This window comes from Sarcophilus harrisii, chromosome 1 (assembly GCF_902635505.1).
Source record: "Sarcophilus harrisii chromosome 1, mSarHar1.11, whole genome shotgun sequence".
Lineage (NCBI taxonomy): Eukaryota > Metazoa > Chordata > Mammalia > Dasyuromorphia > Dasyuridae > Sarcophilus > Sarcophilus harrisii.
In genome coordinates this window covers 593,413,707-593,429,436 of record NC_045426.1, presented here as the reverse complement: position 1 = coordinate 593,429,436, position 15,730 = coordinate 593,413,707, and the positions used below count along the sequence as shown (strand labels likewise).

Here is a 15,730-nt window from a genome sequence, read left to right as displayed (position 1 = left end):
TACTATTTTGAATAAATGGTTAGCTTTCATACTAACCCTAATCCAAACTATTTCAAAAAGTTTTTTTTTTTTTCTAGAATTGGTTATTTATTCTCACAGGAAGAAAAAAATCCAACAACTTCATCCTACGTCCTCCTCCTCCACCTTAGAGCTCTGCCAAAGAAATGGTACTTTGTTGCCTCAGATTTATTTTTGTGTATCTTCTAAAACGACTTAGGAGAAAAAGGAGACAAGAAAAGCCATCCTCTCTTTCTCAGAAAACCTTAGTGACATTGCAGAATGAGAAAGGATGAATTTTTTGCAAGACATTAAAAACATGATCCAGGACCATAACACAGGAGATATAATTATCTAACTCCTGATTGACATGATTATTTGCACTGGGGAACTTTTACCTTGAGCGTTTGTAGGGGCAAAGAAGAAGGGGAATAAAAATTAATACTTGAAGTGTTAACTGTCTTCAAGATAAATATAATTGTCAGTGTCTCCAGGCTTTTAGTTCCCTCCTCTTTCCACACCTCCCCCTTTCCCTCCTGTTCACTTTTCACTGCCTGCTCTCAGTGCTAGAAGGCTGGTTGACTACAGAGCTGGGATCCACAGAACAGCACTGTCAAAAACCAGGCTGGAGGCGGAACAACTGGAAGGCGGAGGTAGGCAAGAGAAGCTTTAAGGGCAAAGGCTCGATATATAAGCAGGGGCTCTATGCCACGCCTCCTTGGTCATCAAAGTCATTGTCCTCTACCCATGACAGGCGCTAAGAGGGACGAATGAAGTCTCAGTAACAGATCAGAGCAGCTTCCTCCAAAGCTGCAGCTGCTGTGCCCAGCCCAGATGTGCAGTGGAGCAACAGCTAACGGGAGCGCCGGTAAGTCACCACGAGATATCTTTTTTTTTATAGGTCAGCCCCCAAGAATGGTACCAACAGAGTTTCCCAGGCACCGAATTAGTCTTTCATTTTACGGAGACCTTTTACTAAGGCATCCACATTATTTAAACTGCCTTAGGCACTCAACTTAGCTTTCTGATCCTTTTGCCTTCATTTATCCAGAGTGAGTTTTTTCGGTCTCTGCCCTATTCAAAAGGAACTTTTAGGGAAATGTAAAAGTGCTCCGAAGTAAAACCTCCAGTCCAAGGGGACTGCACGGATTATTCATTGGAAACCCCAAGTTATTAGCGGCTTTCCAGGTGAAAAGAGAGTGTGCTCTCATGACACTATTGGTATTTCGAAAGCAGAGGTTTAAAAAAAAAAAAAAAAAAAAGGGGGGGGGGGAAAGTAGGCTAGAATTGTATTGAATTGGTAATCGCATTAACCTCCTCCCCTCCAATTTTCAGAAAGCTATCGTTACCAGCCAAAATAGAATAAACCAGAAATGTATTACTTAGAAAGGGTTTAAGGAAAGGCCCATGCTTACCCTTTTATTTAGGGTACTGAAAGGAAAGGAAGGCAGTCCCACATTCCCACCTCCATACCACCCTCATCCTTGCTTTTCCTGCATCCCTCTACCTTCAACTTCCCTTCACGTCCCCAACCCCACCCGAATTGTCCAGCCAATTCACACACGTTTGTCGCTCCTCTTAAAGGCAGGTCCTCCCGGTTGCCTGGTAGATTGGGAGGTATCAGTCACGGAAGATGGGCGTGGGAACGGGACGCACTTGGGCATCAAACAAAATCTTGATTAAAAAAAAAAAATCCAGCCCTACAATGCTACCCATATTCCTCTGATTTGCCTACTTTGGCTGACTCCTCCTTTCTGAGCACTTTGACTCTTGCCCTCTTCTAGGTTGGCACTCTTAGATCCCCCTGTTTGAGTGCATTTGTCTTGTTAAGAGAGAAAGCAAGTAGAGTGGGTGGAGAGGAAAGCCGAGCGAGCAGGAAGCCGCTTGTCTCCCCTCCTGACGGTTCCTAAAGCATTCATTTCCAGCTCGTTGAGCGCCACTACCACCCAACCCCCGCCTCCCACCGGGGCCTGCTCTCCTCCTTAAACTTTGTCATGTCCACAGGAGCAGGTGGCAAGGATGGAGGCGCCTTTCCGCTGCCGGTCCCCAGCTGCTGGGGCGGCCAATGAAATGCCGCTGAACAGCGGTTCTCTACTCTCCTTAGACTCCAGCGTATTCTGCAGCGAGGGAGAAGGAGAGCCCCTAGCTCTAGGGGACAGCTTCACGGTCAACGTGGGAGGTAGCCGCTTCGTCCTATCCCAGCAAGCATTGTCCTGCTTCCCACACACGCGACTGGGGAAGCTGGCCGTAGTGGTGGCGTCCTGCCGCCACCCCGGTACTCTGGCCGCAGCCTCCAGCACCCTGGAGCTCTGCGACGATGCCAACTTGGTGGACAATGAATATTTCTTCGACAGGAGTTCCCAAGCTTTCCGCTACATCCTACACTATTACCGTACTGGCCGGCTGCACGTCATGGAGCAGCTGTGTGCGCTCTCCTTCCTACAGGAGATCCAGTACTGGGGCATCGACGAGCTGAGCATCGATTCCTGCTGTAGGGACAGGTATCCTATGGAAATGGGGCAAGCGCCCCGCGTGGGCCTAAGGATGCCAAGAAGGAGAGGCTAGTGGGTGGCTCATAATATATTTAAAAGAATAGCTGAGGCAGTTTAAGTTAGGAATGTCTCAATCAGGGATAAAACGAGAAGTATAGTATTAGTGTAGTCCTGCTGACTTGTTTGTTTTAAGTTGGGAGGTAGTTTAAAGAAATGGAAGGAGGAGTCAGATGAAATGAATTACACCTGTGAGACTATAATCTTGCTCAAGTTATGTAACTTCTCTGGGCCTGGGTTTCTTCACCAGTAAAATGATAGGTCTGCATTTGATGGTTCATGAGGTTTCTTCCAACTCTAGATTCTAGGATCACTCATAAAGTAGAAGGCATGTCTAAGTTAGAAAAAGTTCTTGAACAAGTAATCGTAATTTTTGAAATCTGATTTTGAACTGTGCTATTTCAAAAATAGGAAGAATCTAATTCACAAAACAAAATAAAACAAAATAAAACTGAACAACAAAAATAAAATAAAATGGGGAGGATTGACTATAAAAACTTGGGGTGGAGAGACTGAACACGAAGAGGTCATTTCAGAATTATCTGAAAGATGAAAAGTCAATTTCTAGACAATGAAAAAGTAAAAGATTTTGATGCCCACTTAGCAAATAATAGTACATTGTTTGCATATTTGGGGACTCACAATCATATGCTAATCATAATAATCCTGTGAAAGAGGAAGTACTCCATTTTACAGATTATGATATTAAAATGAAGTAATCTATCCACAATCATATACCCTGGTAAAATGAAATAATAGATTCAAATCTGTCTACACACACACACACACACACACACATTTACTTTGTCTGATTTGATCTTCTCAACAAGCCTGGGAGTAATATGATATTTTTAAACCCATGTTAGAGATAAGGAAACTCAGGGTCACACTGATAGTTTCTACATGAGATATCAGCCTATAGCGTCTAAATGTAGAGTCTGAGGCTTTATTCAGCACTGGCTTTAACCCAAGCTATATAACTATGAAACAGTCATTTAATTTCTCCAGGCCTCAGTTTACTTCTCTTTCATATGGAGATAATACTTATGCCAGCCATTTTTCAATATTGTTTCAGGAAAGACTTCATAATTGAAGTGATATAAATATGCATTTATGATTAAATTACATTTGACAAATGTTGATTAAGCATCTGCTATTTAAAAGACATTGTTAGCTTCTGGATAGTCACAAAATGCTCCTTAACAGATATTACTCCAAAAGAACTAACTAGCTAATGGTGGAAAGGGAAAGTACACACATAATGATGATTCAAAGAGAGGAGAGATTCAAACATAGTTCTACAGAAAAAAAAAATTAAAGAGAAAAGAGATCATTTTATCACTTAAGGATTGGGAGGTGGGCAGGGAAAGCTGTTGTGGAGGGCTTTGAATATCTAGATCAGGAGATCTTACTTTATTTGATGACTAATAAGAAATTACTGAAAGTTTTTGAGTGGAAGAGTGACATAATCAGAACAGTACATTAGGAAAATTACTAAGGTCAGAATGTGAAGGCCAGAAAGATTGTACAGACAATTAACTAGAAACAGGAAAAACAATATGGATTCTATGTTGAGGATATCATTTAAATCCATCCTCTATTCACCAATGCTGGTACATCCTCTTTAGTACAGTCAGGCCTTCATCTTTTCTCACCCAAATGATCAAAGTGTTATAGTAGAATATATAATGTTATATGCCAATAGATTATAATAGTCTAAATTACAAAATAAATCAGAACTGAGATAACTAAGACTGGAGTAGAAAAGAAGACTGGAGTAGAGAAAACAAGAGATGTACCAAAGTAGATTTGACCTGTGTTGGATAATAACTATATGGGAGGAGCAATAGGGGAAAAAGTCAAAATCATGAACCTGGATGAATGTGAAGATGGTATTATTCATATTTCATTTTAGTAATTCAAATAATCCTTTTCTTTTTAACAATATTAGTTTGTTTCTGAATGCCTTCTTAAAAGAAAAACATATGTGTGTGTGTGTGTTCTGTGTATTTGTGTGTTAGAAAAAGAATAGTGTAAAGGTGACCATTCAATGGGCTGACAGAACTAAGTGCTTGGGATATATGGATATAATTAGATAGATTGTATATTCATATATATGCATATATGTTAACATATATGTACATATACATTTAAATAAGTGGGCTTTTCACTCAAAGAGCAATACTTGATCAAAGAGAAAACATACACACATATAATAACTATCCTATCAAATTAATTTCATGGGAGCAGGTGGGATGGAAAGTACTAGCACTGGAGAGATCAGAAAATGTTTCAAGAAGAAGATACCATTTGAGATGAGCTCTGAAGGAAAGGAGAGAGTCTAAGGGGTAGAGGTGAGAAGAAAGCCTTCCAAGCATCCAAGATGACACATAACTGAATGTTTTTGAAGAAGTCCAATATCTCTTTTCCATTTCATTATTGAATTCCTTGTGAGGGTCTTCTAGTCTACAAATGACGACTTCACTTCCTTTCCTCTCTTTTTCTTAACTATGTAAGGTTCTGACCTCATTTTCAATTGAACCTGCTCTCTCCAATGATCTCTTAATTGCCAAATCTAATAGCTTTTTCTCACTCTTCATCTTTCTTGATCTCTCTATGATCTTTGATACAATCAATCATTCTCTTCTTAATACTTTCTTCTTCTAGGTTTTTCTGGCTCTATTCTCTCCAGGCTCTCCTCACTGAGAGTATATTCCTTCAAAGATTCCTTTTCTCAGAGATTATTTCTAATTTATTATATATAAATATGTATTTACATGCAAATAAATTAATGGATAAATGTTTATGCATATATGTGTGCATGTGTACACATGTAAAGATGTGTATATATACAATTAATGTCTATCACATGGTAGATTGCTTAATAACTGTTAATTTCATTGACTTGATCGACAGTGCAAACATATGACTTTCAGAGCACATGTAGCTCACATCACTCCTAAACAGACCAAAACCAGAATAAAATATCAACCTTTTCAAAATCATCATCTCAGTTAAAACCACTAAGCTCCCCCATGCTGGGTCCTCTTCTTTTCTCTTTTCCTTGTATACTATTTTGCTTGATGATCTCAATTTCCCTAGGCTGAACTGTCATCTCTATGCTGATAATTCTCCAATCTATTTACTCAAAACTGATAATCTCCAATATTATATCTCCAGCTGTCTATTGAATATCTCCAGCTGAGTGTCACATAAATGTCTTAAACCCAAGGTGCACAAAAGTGAAATCCTTTGTTTCCCCTCAAACTTTCCTCTCTTCCTAATTTAGCTGTTTCTATTCAGGGCAACACCATCCTCCTACTCACCTAAGTTTACAACCTAAGTCTCATATTCTACTTCTGACACTTTCTCATACCTCATATAGAATATGTTTACAAGTACTCTTTACAAAATCTCCCATATGTAACCCCTCCTCTTCTCTGACATTACTACCATCCTGTTACAGTCCATTCTGGACTATTGCAGTAGACTTTGGGGTTGATTTCAACACTTCGAATTTCACTCTAATCACATCAGACTATCCTCCATTCTGCTTATAAAGCAATTTTTTTTCTTAAACTGTAGGTCTGAGCATAGGATCTAATACCCTATTCATAAGCTAAAATGGCTCCTTATAACCTCCACAATCAAATATAAAATCCTGTCTTTGGCTTTTAAAGCCCTTTATATCCTGGCCTCTTTGTACTTTTCTAGTCTTCCCTCCATGCATTCTATGATGCACTGACTCTCAATCTTTGATAATCCTTATACAAGACACTCCATCTCACGACTCCATCTGTGTATTTTCACTGAATGTCACCCATGCCTGGAATTCTCTCTCTCCTCACCTCCATCTCCACATTTTCTTGGCTTCCTTTAAGTCTCAGCTAAAATCCCACATTCTAAAAGTCTTTCCAGGTTCTCCTTAAAGCTAATGTTTTCTCTCAGATTATTTCCAATCTAACATGTATAAACATTTGTATACATACATATATCTAATAGATACATGTATGTGTTTTATGTGTGTGCATGTATACACATGTATAGATGTTTATTATGTGGTAGAATGCTTAGTAACTGTTGCATTGAACTGATCAAAGGAGATCACATGGTTTTGAGATTACATGTGGCTCACATCACTCCTAAATACACTCAAACCACAATAAAATGTAATCAAGAAATATTTAATAAAATGAAAAAAATACCGAAAATATAGATTACATTTCAAAACTAAATCAATATGCAGTCCTCAAGGATCTTTATGTATAGATAAGTGACCTTCATTTCTATTTAACTTTGACAGCACTGAATGAGGTGATCACTAAATGTCCCTTTGAACATTATAATACATAGAACTGTAAGTAAAATTAAATCTCATATTCTTCGTTCTGTTCTTATCCTCCTTGATCTCTCTCTAGCATTCGACACTATTGACTATATCCTCTTTCTTGGTACGCTTTCCCTTTAGCTTCCATTATACTTCATTCTCATAGTTTTCCTTTCTGACAGCTTTTGTTTCTCTTTTATTCAGCCTTCTCTTCCTAATTTTTCATATTGCTGTCCCCTAAAGTTATGTCCTTGTAGCTATTCTTTCTATATATTCTCTTCCCTATTGGTATCATCCAGTTCCATGATATCAGTGATCATGTCTTTATAAATGAAACCCATTTCTATATTATATTTCTATATTTATACCTTTACCCCTATTCTCTGGTTCCCCGTATTTCTAATTACCAATTGAATACATCCACCCAAGGCTATTAAATGATAGATCTGAGATTCAGGATTTCCAAGTACAAATCCAAATAGTTTTTCTATTACTATGGTTCTTGAACATATTTTTAAAAGTGTCATTTGTACCAAGGTCATAATTTTCAATAAAAGTTCTAAAGATCATATTATTCTTTTGGAAAGGTACTTGAAAAGGAAGGAGTTGAGTGAGACTTTAGACTTCAAGGATGATACTGAAGACCAGGAAAGTCAGCAAGAGAGTGACCAAGATTTTTCTCAAGGACTCTGCCCTACTACTCGACAGAAGCTCTGGGACATTTTGGAAAAACCAGGATCTTCCACGGCTGCCAGGATCTTTGGAATTATTTCCATCATTTTTGTGGTCGTGTCCATTGCCAACATGGCCCTGATGTCTTCTGAGCCAAGCTGGCTGGACATGCAGCTATTGGAGGCCCTGGAGTACCTGTGTATTACTTGGTTCACTGGGGAGTTTGCCCTACGCTTACTCTGTGTGAGGAACAGGTGTGGCTTCTTAAGGAAGGTGGCAAATATCATTGACCTCTTGGCCATCCTCCCCTTCTATATCACTCTGTTGGTGGAGAGCCTAAGTGAAAGTGAAACCACACAAGAGCTGGAAAATGTGGGGCGCATCGTGCAGGTTTTGAGGCTGCTCAGGGCTCTGCGCATGCTAAAACTGGGCAGACATTCAACAGGTATTCACATTTTATTGATGCTTTTTAAAACTACCATTGGTTTAAGTGTTTAAAATTATCATGAAAATAAAGAAAAAACAATGTCATCAAGTTGAACATATAGTAATGCCTAAGCAAGTTCTCTATTTTGGACCCAGAGTGGGGCTAGCAAAATATTCTTCTGGTCACAGAGGGCAAAGGGGCAAAGAAACTTCTGATTTCTGATATCTGGATACACTAGGTATCCAGGTTTGGTATAAAAGAGATATGATCATTTCCCAATCTATTTTCTGATGAGGGAAAAGGAGTACCCTGCTTAGAAGGAAAACTTCATTTAGTCCATCAATAAGAATGAGCTGTTATATACAAACTGCCCTTCTAACCAGAATAATTACCAGATAATCACACTTTCAGAGCTTAACAGATGTTATTGAAATTTTCTCCATTGGAGAGAGGGAGAAATTAGATAGTAAAGAAGAAGAATAAGGGCAACAAATTAGGAATTAGTTGGAAGGAAATTATTTCCTACAGCTATATCTATATTGACCAAACTATAGTTTTGCCTATATATCAAGGGATCTAGGGAACTAGGATAGAATTGTCCTGTTTTTTAACCAAACTGGATTGATTTGGACCTTTTCCTGACAGTTTCATTATTATTGTTTTCTTTCTAGAGTATTTTCTCAGTTTCACATAATGTAGCTTTGATAATGGGGTTCCTAACAACTTTTAAAAGCACTAGTCTTTGTTTTTTGACACATATAATGGGATGCTTTCATAGTGTATTTATAAACTCTTCAGGGGTTTTGATTTTAAAACACAGTTAAGACTACATTTTTGAAAAGAAAACAAGGAGGGAAAAAAGGGGAAATAACAGCAATTTCCACCATGTCAGCTCTCTGCAAGACTTCTAAATTATTAGACAAGCATCATCATCTCCATAGAAAGGTTACATGCAAGAGTATAATCTCATGCTTACATATAAGATGGATTCATAAATTACATGAAGATTGCCATCCTTGTACATTAAAATCATTAAGGGTTGTGTTCCTGTTCACATAAATATTAATTATTAAAATAAGCTAAGATAGTTTAATTAAGCTATCTATTTGTTTTGTTTTTTTGGAGAATTGTTAAGATACCTTCAGCAAAAATTAAATATAATTGTGCAAAGTAAAAAAAAAATCACTGGGCTAAGAGTTAGGAAATCTAGACTTGAATCAGCCCCTACTGTGCCATTAACAAGTTGTGTGTGATCTTGTAAAATGCACTTGATTTCTCTTGGCTAAATTTTCCTACTCTGTTAAAGAAGAGGAGTTGGACTAAATGATTTCTAAATCTCCATCTAGGTTTGACATCTATGAAAAACAACAGTATTTCCAATCTAACTATCTCTGCAAGCTACCTAGGAGGTCTTCTAAAATAGTTAAACCTCAAATATATTATTCATTGGTCTCTAACAATAAATAGCTTCTTAATAACTCATGTTCATGTGGGGAGTTTAAATATCAAAATCTACACAGTAATGAAAATATAAATAATACTTGAATTAATTTCAAATAGCCTTTGGTGAGTCAGATCAGGACCACTTAGACTTAACTCTGTCCTTATGTTGTAAAGTGTATGTTGATATAAAAACTTGTTCATGCTTTCAGAAGATCTACTCCCTAGCCTCCAAATATCAAGTGGGCTTCCTGAGACACTGATCTTTTTACTGTAAATAATTTATTTGAAAGATTAAGCTTTCATCATTTTTTGATTCTTCCAACATCATCAAAATCAGGTTGTTTCTTTTTAAAACAAATGTAATGAATGAGAAAAGTCAGCATAGCAATGAAATGAAGTCTGGTTCTTTGAATAAATGCTAGCATTTATATACTGCTTTTTAAGAGTTGTAGAGTATACTTGTTTGTCCTCACAATAATAGTCTAAGGTATGTGCTATTTTTATTTCCCTTTTACAGATGAGGAAATTAAGAATGAGAAAGGTTAAGTGATATACCCAGGGCCACACAGCTAGTAAGTAGGTGAGGTAGAATTTGAACTTAGATCTTCCTTATTTCAGGTCCAATGCTCTAAATAGTGTGCCACCTAACTGCTTATACTCTCTTTGCTGTCTCCTTATAATAGAAGAAAAATTGCTCACTATCTTAGATATGGGCATAGAATTAAGTCAGCTCTAGAAATTCAAATATCCAACCCAAATTTTTTTTGGTAGAACTGAAATTTTAAATAATTAGTAAGCCAGTAGCATAGAAAATCCCTAACACATAATATTGTAAAAAGTTGCCAGCGTTTACTGAACTTATACCCCACATACCACTTTGACATGAAGCACACTTAGATGACAGATATCCTATGTTCCAGGAGGCTATGATATCATTTGGAATGCATAACATGCACATGAGAGCAACTGAACATAATTGTAAAGGGTAGAATATAAAGATAGATATAACAACAATCTTAACAACAGACTTATCATTACTATTAAAACGGGGAATGTTTATAGAAAACTCATTTATGCTTACATATTTGAGAAGTTAACAAAAAAAAAAAAGAAGAAAGAAACTTGACATTTTAGCCCTACAAGGCAGTAATTCTGCCTTAAGTATAAATTTGCAAAAAAAAAAAAATTAGGTTAAATGTCAGGAACAACTTCCTAATAATTAGAGCTAATTAAAAATAGAATGAGCTGATTCAGGAGGTGGTTCTTTCTATCTCATTGGAGTCATTGAGTTAAGTTTGGAGGACCAGTTTGAGGATATGTATTTTATGAGTTGTCTGGTTCCTCCAGCAACAGGGTATTTTTTGAGGAGCAAGAGTTCCTGTTTACTGGAACTTGAGGTTCAATGAGATTTCCCAGTGTGAGGCCATGAAAACTTAGTTCTAGTCTTAGATAATAATTCACAGACTAAAGGAGGAGGAAGAGTTCATTGATGTTAGGGCACAGACCTATACCCCTGGTATTCGAGTCCTAAATAACTAACACCACAGCAGGCACTCAGATAATGGTCCTGAAGCTGCAAGTTAAGGGGAAGAAGGTGACCCAGGGAAGCAGCTCAGTGAAATTCTAGATAATGCCTATAGTAAAAGATAAGAGTTTTCACTGCCATATGCTAAAAGAAAACATGGCTCTGAACTCAAAGGTATGAACTTTTGATTAAAGGGAAACTTCAGCAGGACTTTAGGGCTTTACTGTAGGTAGGAGTCAAATTCTACCAGTGATAGCAGACTAGGGTATAACGTGACTAGTTTCTGACTTGGCATTTATTTTTTTTCTTTGTATAATAGTATTTTATTTTTTTCTCAGATACATTAGAAGAAAATTTTTAGCATTTAGCTCTACAATATTTTGAATTCCAATTTTTTCTCCTTCTCTCCCCTTCCTTCTTCCTACCTTCTGGTAGGCAGTTTGATCTAGTTTATATATATGCCATTTTATAAAATATATTTCCAAATTATAGTTGTGAAAGAAGAAAAAGATCAAAAGGAAAAAAACACAACAAAGAATACAGTAAGTGAAAAAAATATGCTTTGATCTGCATTCAGACTCCATCAGTTCTTTATCTGAATAACTTTTTTCATCATGACTCCTTCAGAGTTATCTTGAATCATTGAATTGTCATTCACAGCTGATCATCTTACAATCTTGATTTTTTTTATAGTACATTTCACATTGCATAAGCTAAGGGAAGTTTTTCCAGGTTTTCTGACAGCACCCTTCTTATCATTTTTTAAAGCACAATAGTAGTGCATCCTAATTACACACTACAATTTATTCAATCCTTCCCTAAAGGATGGGTATCCCCTCAATTTCCAGTTCTTAACTCCCAGAAAAGAGCCACTATTAAGTGCTTTTCTTCCCCCCCCCCTTTTTGCTTTTTCATCTCTTTTGGGATACAGACACAGAAGTGGTATTGCTAAGTTAAAGGATATGCACAGTTTTATAGCTCTTTTGGGCATAATTCCAAATTGCTCTACAGAATGGTTGAATTAGTTCACAACTCTACCAACAATGCATTGATGTCTCATTTTCGCCACACTCCCTCCCTCCAACATTTGTAACTTTGCTTTTCTGTCCTATTAACCAGTCTACTAGGTATGTGATACCATCTCAGAGTTTTTTCAACTTGCATTTCTCCAATCAATAGTAAGTTTGAACATTCTTCAAGTGGCTGTAGTTATGATTACTTCATCTGAAAACTGTTCTTATCTTTTGATCAATTACCAATTGGGTAATGGATGTTTTATTTAAATTTTTTTGATTATTTCTCTATAAATTTGAAAAGTGAGGCCCTTGTCAAAGAAACTTGCTTCAAATTTTTTCATAATTACTTTTAACAATATTTGCTATTTGTTCTATTTTCTCTCTTCTTTCACCCTAAACCTCATCAAAAATGTTTTGTTTTTGAATAGCTCCTCCCCCAATCAGTTTTCCCTTCTATCACTTCTCTCTTCTCTCATCCCCTTCCACTCCTACTATCCTGCAGGATAAGATAGATTTCTATGACCAATGTTATTCCCCTTTTGAGCCAGTTCTGATGATAGTAAAATTCACTCACTCCCTTTCATCTCCCCCTTCTTCTCCTTCAGTGTAAAAGTTTTTTCTCACCTCTTTTATATGAGATAATTTATCCCATTCTACCTTTCCATTTCCCTTTCTCCAAGTACATTCCTCTCTTACCCCTTACATTTATTTTTTTTAGATATTAACACTTCACTTTAAGCTAGCACTTACACTCTGTGTTTATATATACTGTTAATTTCCCTAATAATAAGAAAGTTCTTATAAGTTACAAGGATAATCTTCCCAGGTATTAATGTAAATGATTTAACTCTATTAATTTCCTTATGATTTCCCTTTTTTGTGTATCTTTTTATATCTTTGGACTCTTGTATTTGAAAGTAAAATTTCCTATTCAACTCTGGTCTTTTATTAAGAATACCTGAAAACCCTTTCTTTCACTGAATGTCAACTTTTCCCCCTGAAGGATTATACTCAATTTTTCTTGGTAGGTGATTCTTGTGTGTAATCTCTCCTCTTTTGCCCACCGGAATATCATATTCCAAATCTTCTAATCCTTTAAAGTAGAAGCTGCTAAATCTTTCTTATCAAGTGTTGGATCTACAATACTTTAATAATTTCTTTCTGACTACCTGCAGCATTATCTCCTTGACCTGGGAGTTCTGGACTTCGGCTATAATATTCCTGGGAGTTTAGGGATCTCTTTCTGGAGGTGATCAATGGATTTTTAAAATTTTTATTTTACCGTCTGGTTGAAGTTTTCTTGACAATTTCTTAAAAGACGATGTATAGATTATTATTTTTTTTTGATCACAGCTTTCATGTAGTACAATAACTTTAACATCTCTTCTTAATCTATTTCCTAGGTTAGTTGTTTTTCCAATGAGATATTTTACATTGTCTTCTATTTTTTGCATTCTTTTGGTTTTGTTTTTTGGTTTCCTGATTTTTCATAAAGTCACTAGCTTCCACTTGCTTAATTCTAATTTTTAAGGAATTATTTTCTACAGTGAGCTTTGGATCTCCTTTTCCATTTCTACTTTTAATTCTACTCTTAAAGAAATTGTTTTCTTCAGTGAGTTTTTATCCAGTTTGGCCAATTTTTTTTAAGGCATTGGATTTTTGCACTTCCTTTAAGATTTAGCTTCAGATTAACATTTTCTAAGGCGGCCTGGTATTTGGGGAATTCTTCCCTACCTATTTTCTTAACCACTTCTCCAGTGAATAGAGCACTTTTATCTTGATATTCACCAGGAAGGCTTATTATAGCTTCCCAGAAAAGCATTGTAGAAAGTGGAATATGCCTCATTGGCTATAAAAACATTCAAACATGGATTAGATAAAAGGAAAAATACAAGTAGATGTGGCAGTCATGCACGTCTTTGGGTATACATAGCATTCATAGGCTGCTGATGTCAAATGATCACATAAGCATTACATATACTACAGTATGTTTTTAGTTTGAATATCTTCATATATGGGTTGAACTAGTTAACCACTGAAATTTCTTCCAGTTTTAAAATTTCTCTTTTTTCTAAAATGACATTTAATAAAAGGAAAAATCTATATTTTGAAGGGTCATCAGTTGGAAGTTTCTTTCTATGTCAGGGAATTCCTAGGCATTATAGAGAATCCTGGACAGCACTGAAGCTCAAATGAAAAAATATATCTAAACTATCCTTCCAACCTTAAGGTTCCTTATAAATAGGATTGTTATTGTTGTTGCTACTTTTATATGTGCTACTCAACTCATGTGGAGGACCTTTTCAGACAGAGATAAGGAAATCCTTTTTAGGAGTTTTCCCTTCAAGAATTATTGATCTGGATACACTTTTAGATTTTGATGTATTGAATGTTTTTTGGGGGAAGGGATAGCTACCATTCAAAGTATCCATGAGTTCATAGTGATTAGGAGAATTAAATGAATCAAATGACTGACAGTTTTTCTCATATTTCAGGATTGCGGTCACTAGGAATGACACTCACTCAGTGTTATGAAGAGGTTGGTCTGCTCCTCCTATTTCTCTCTGTGGGCATTTCAATATTTTCAACTGTGGAATATTTTGCTGAGCAAAGCATGCCAGGCACAACCTTCACAAGTGTGCCCTGTGCATGGTGGTGGGCAACAACATCCATGACTACTGTGGGTTATGGTGACATCAGGCCAGACACCACCACAGGCAAAATCGTGGCCTTTGTGTGTATACTATCGGGGATACTTGTTTTGGCCTTGCCTATTGCTATTATTAATGACCGCTTTTCTGCCTGCTATTTCACTCTGAAGCTAAAGGAAGCAGCTATTCGACAGCGTGAAGCCTTGAAGAAATTGACAAAGAATATAGCCACGGACTCCTATATCAGTGTTAATTTGAGAGATGTTTATGCCAGAAGTATCATGGAAATGCTCCGATTGAAAGGCAGAGAAAGAGCAAGTACTAGGAGCAGTGGGGGAGATGACTTCTGGTTTTAAATCTACTTTCAGTATATTTTCAAAAAGCTTGTATGTAATTGGCAAGGTTAATGAAACATTGATGTACATGTCTGCAAATGTTAAGATGATTATCTTGTAGCATTTACTGTTTTAATTTTTCCAACTTGTTTCCTTGATGTATCAGAATATTTTATATCCTAAAAGACAAACAGAAATATTCAAGGTGACACTAAAGCTATTTTTCATTTTTGGATCTCAAAACAACCAAAGCAATTGATACATCAAAATGAAATCTCTCCAGTGACAAATGTGTGGCAGGTTTCTAAATATGTGCAGTAATAAAACTATGACATGGGGAGCATTAAGGAAGTGATTATGCCTCCAAACTCAATTTATAAAGGAATGATAATTAAAAAAATTTTCAAAAGTTTACAACTATGTAGATTTTTTTCTTCTCAATTGTATTACCCTAGGAAGAAATTATATGGTTGCTTTTCTCATTAGTCTCTTGACTGTTGCTAACATGGGCACATTCATGGACTCAATACCTAAATGAACCAATTAACTTTGAACCAAAAAAAAGTTGGTTTTCTATTCACAAATTGACACAGAGTTTTACTTCATTCTCATAAAATGCTCCAATTAAATTATTAATATAATTATCAAATGATAAGAGCAAATGACTCTGGATGGTTATTTTAATATATCATCCTTACTTGGAGGTTGGAGATAAAGGAAAGAAACAATGATATAAGGGAGGTATGTAGAATTCAGACTACTTACAATGCAGTATGAGTGTTCAGTTG

At 36.4% G+C, this 15,730-nt stretch overlaps 1 protein-coding gene across 1 annotated transcript; it reads left to right on the top strand.

The window, feature by feature from the left end:
* Nucleotides 1-253: 253 nt before the first annotated feature.
* Nucleotides 254-15,355, top strand: KCNV1 (potassium voltage-gated channel modifier subfamily V member 1). The gene is made up of 5 exons (XM_003760332.2): nt 254-650; nt 752-865; nt 2,002-2,498; nt 7,461-7,990; nt 14,452-15,355. Exons 3-5 carry the CDS (start codon nt 2,017-2,019, stop codon nt 14,961-14,963), a joined length of 1,524 nt encoding a protein of 507 aa, XP_003760380.1. The 5' UTR covers nt 254-650; nt 752-865; nt 2,002-2,016; the 3' UTR covers nt 14,964-15,355.
* Nucleotides 15,356-15,730: the final 375 nt, after the last annotated feature.

Bases quoted from the DNA above. Each gene is read 5' to 3' on its own strand.
- KCNV1 (XM_003760332.2), top strand. From the start codon at position 2,017: ATGGAGGCGCCTTTCCGCTGCCGGTCCCCAGCTGCTGGGGCGGCCAAT. The intron at 2,499-7,460 runs GTATCCTATGGA...TCTTTTGGAAAG, and splicing joins GATTCCTGCTGTAGGGACAG to GTACTTGAAAAGGAAGGAGT. The intron at 7,991-14,451 runs GTATTCACATTT...CTCATATTTCAG, and splicing joins ACTGGGCAGACATTCAACAG to GATTGCGGTCACTAGGAATG.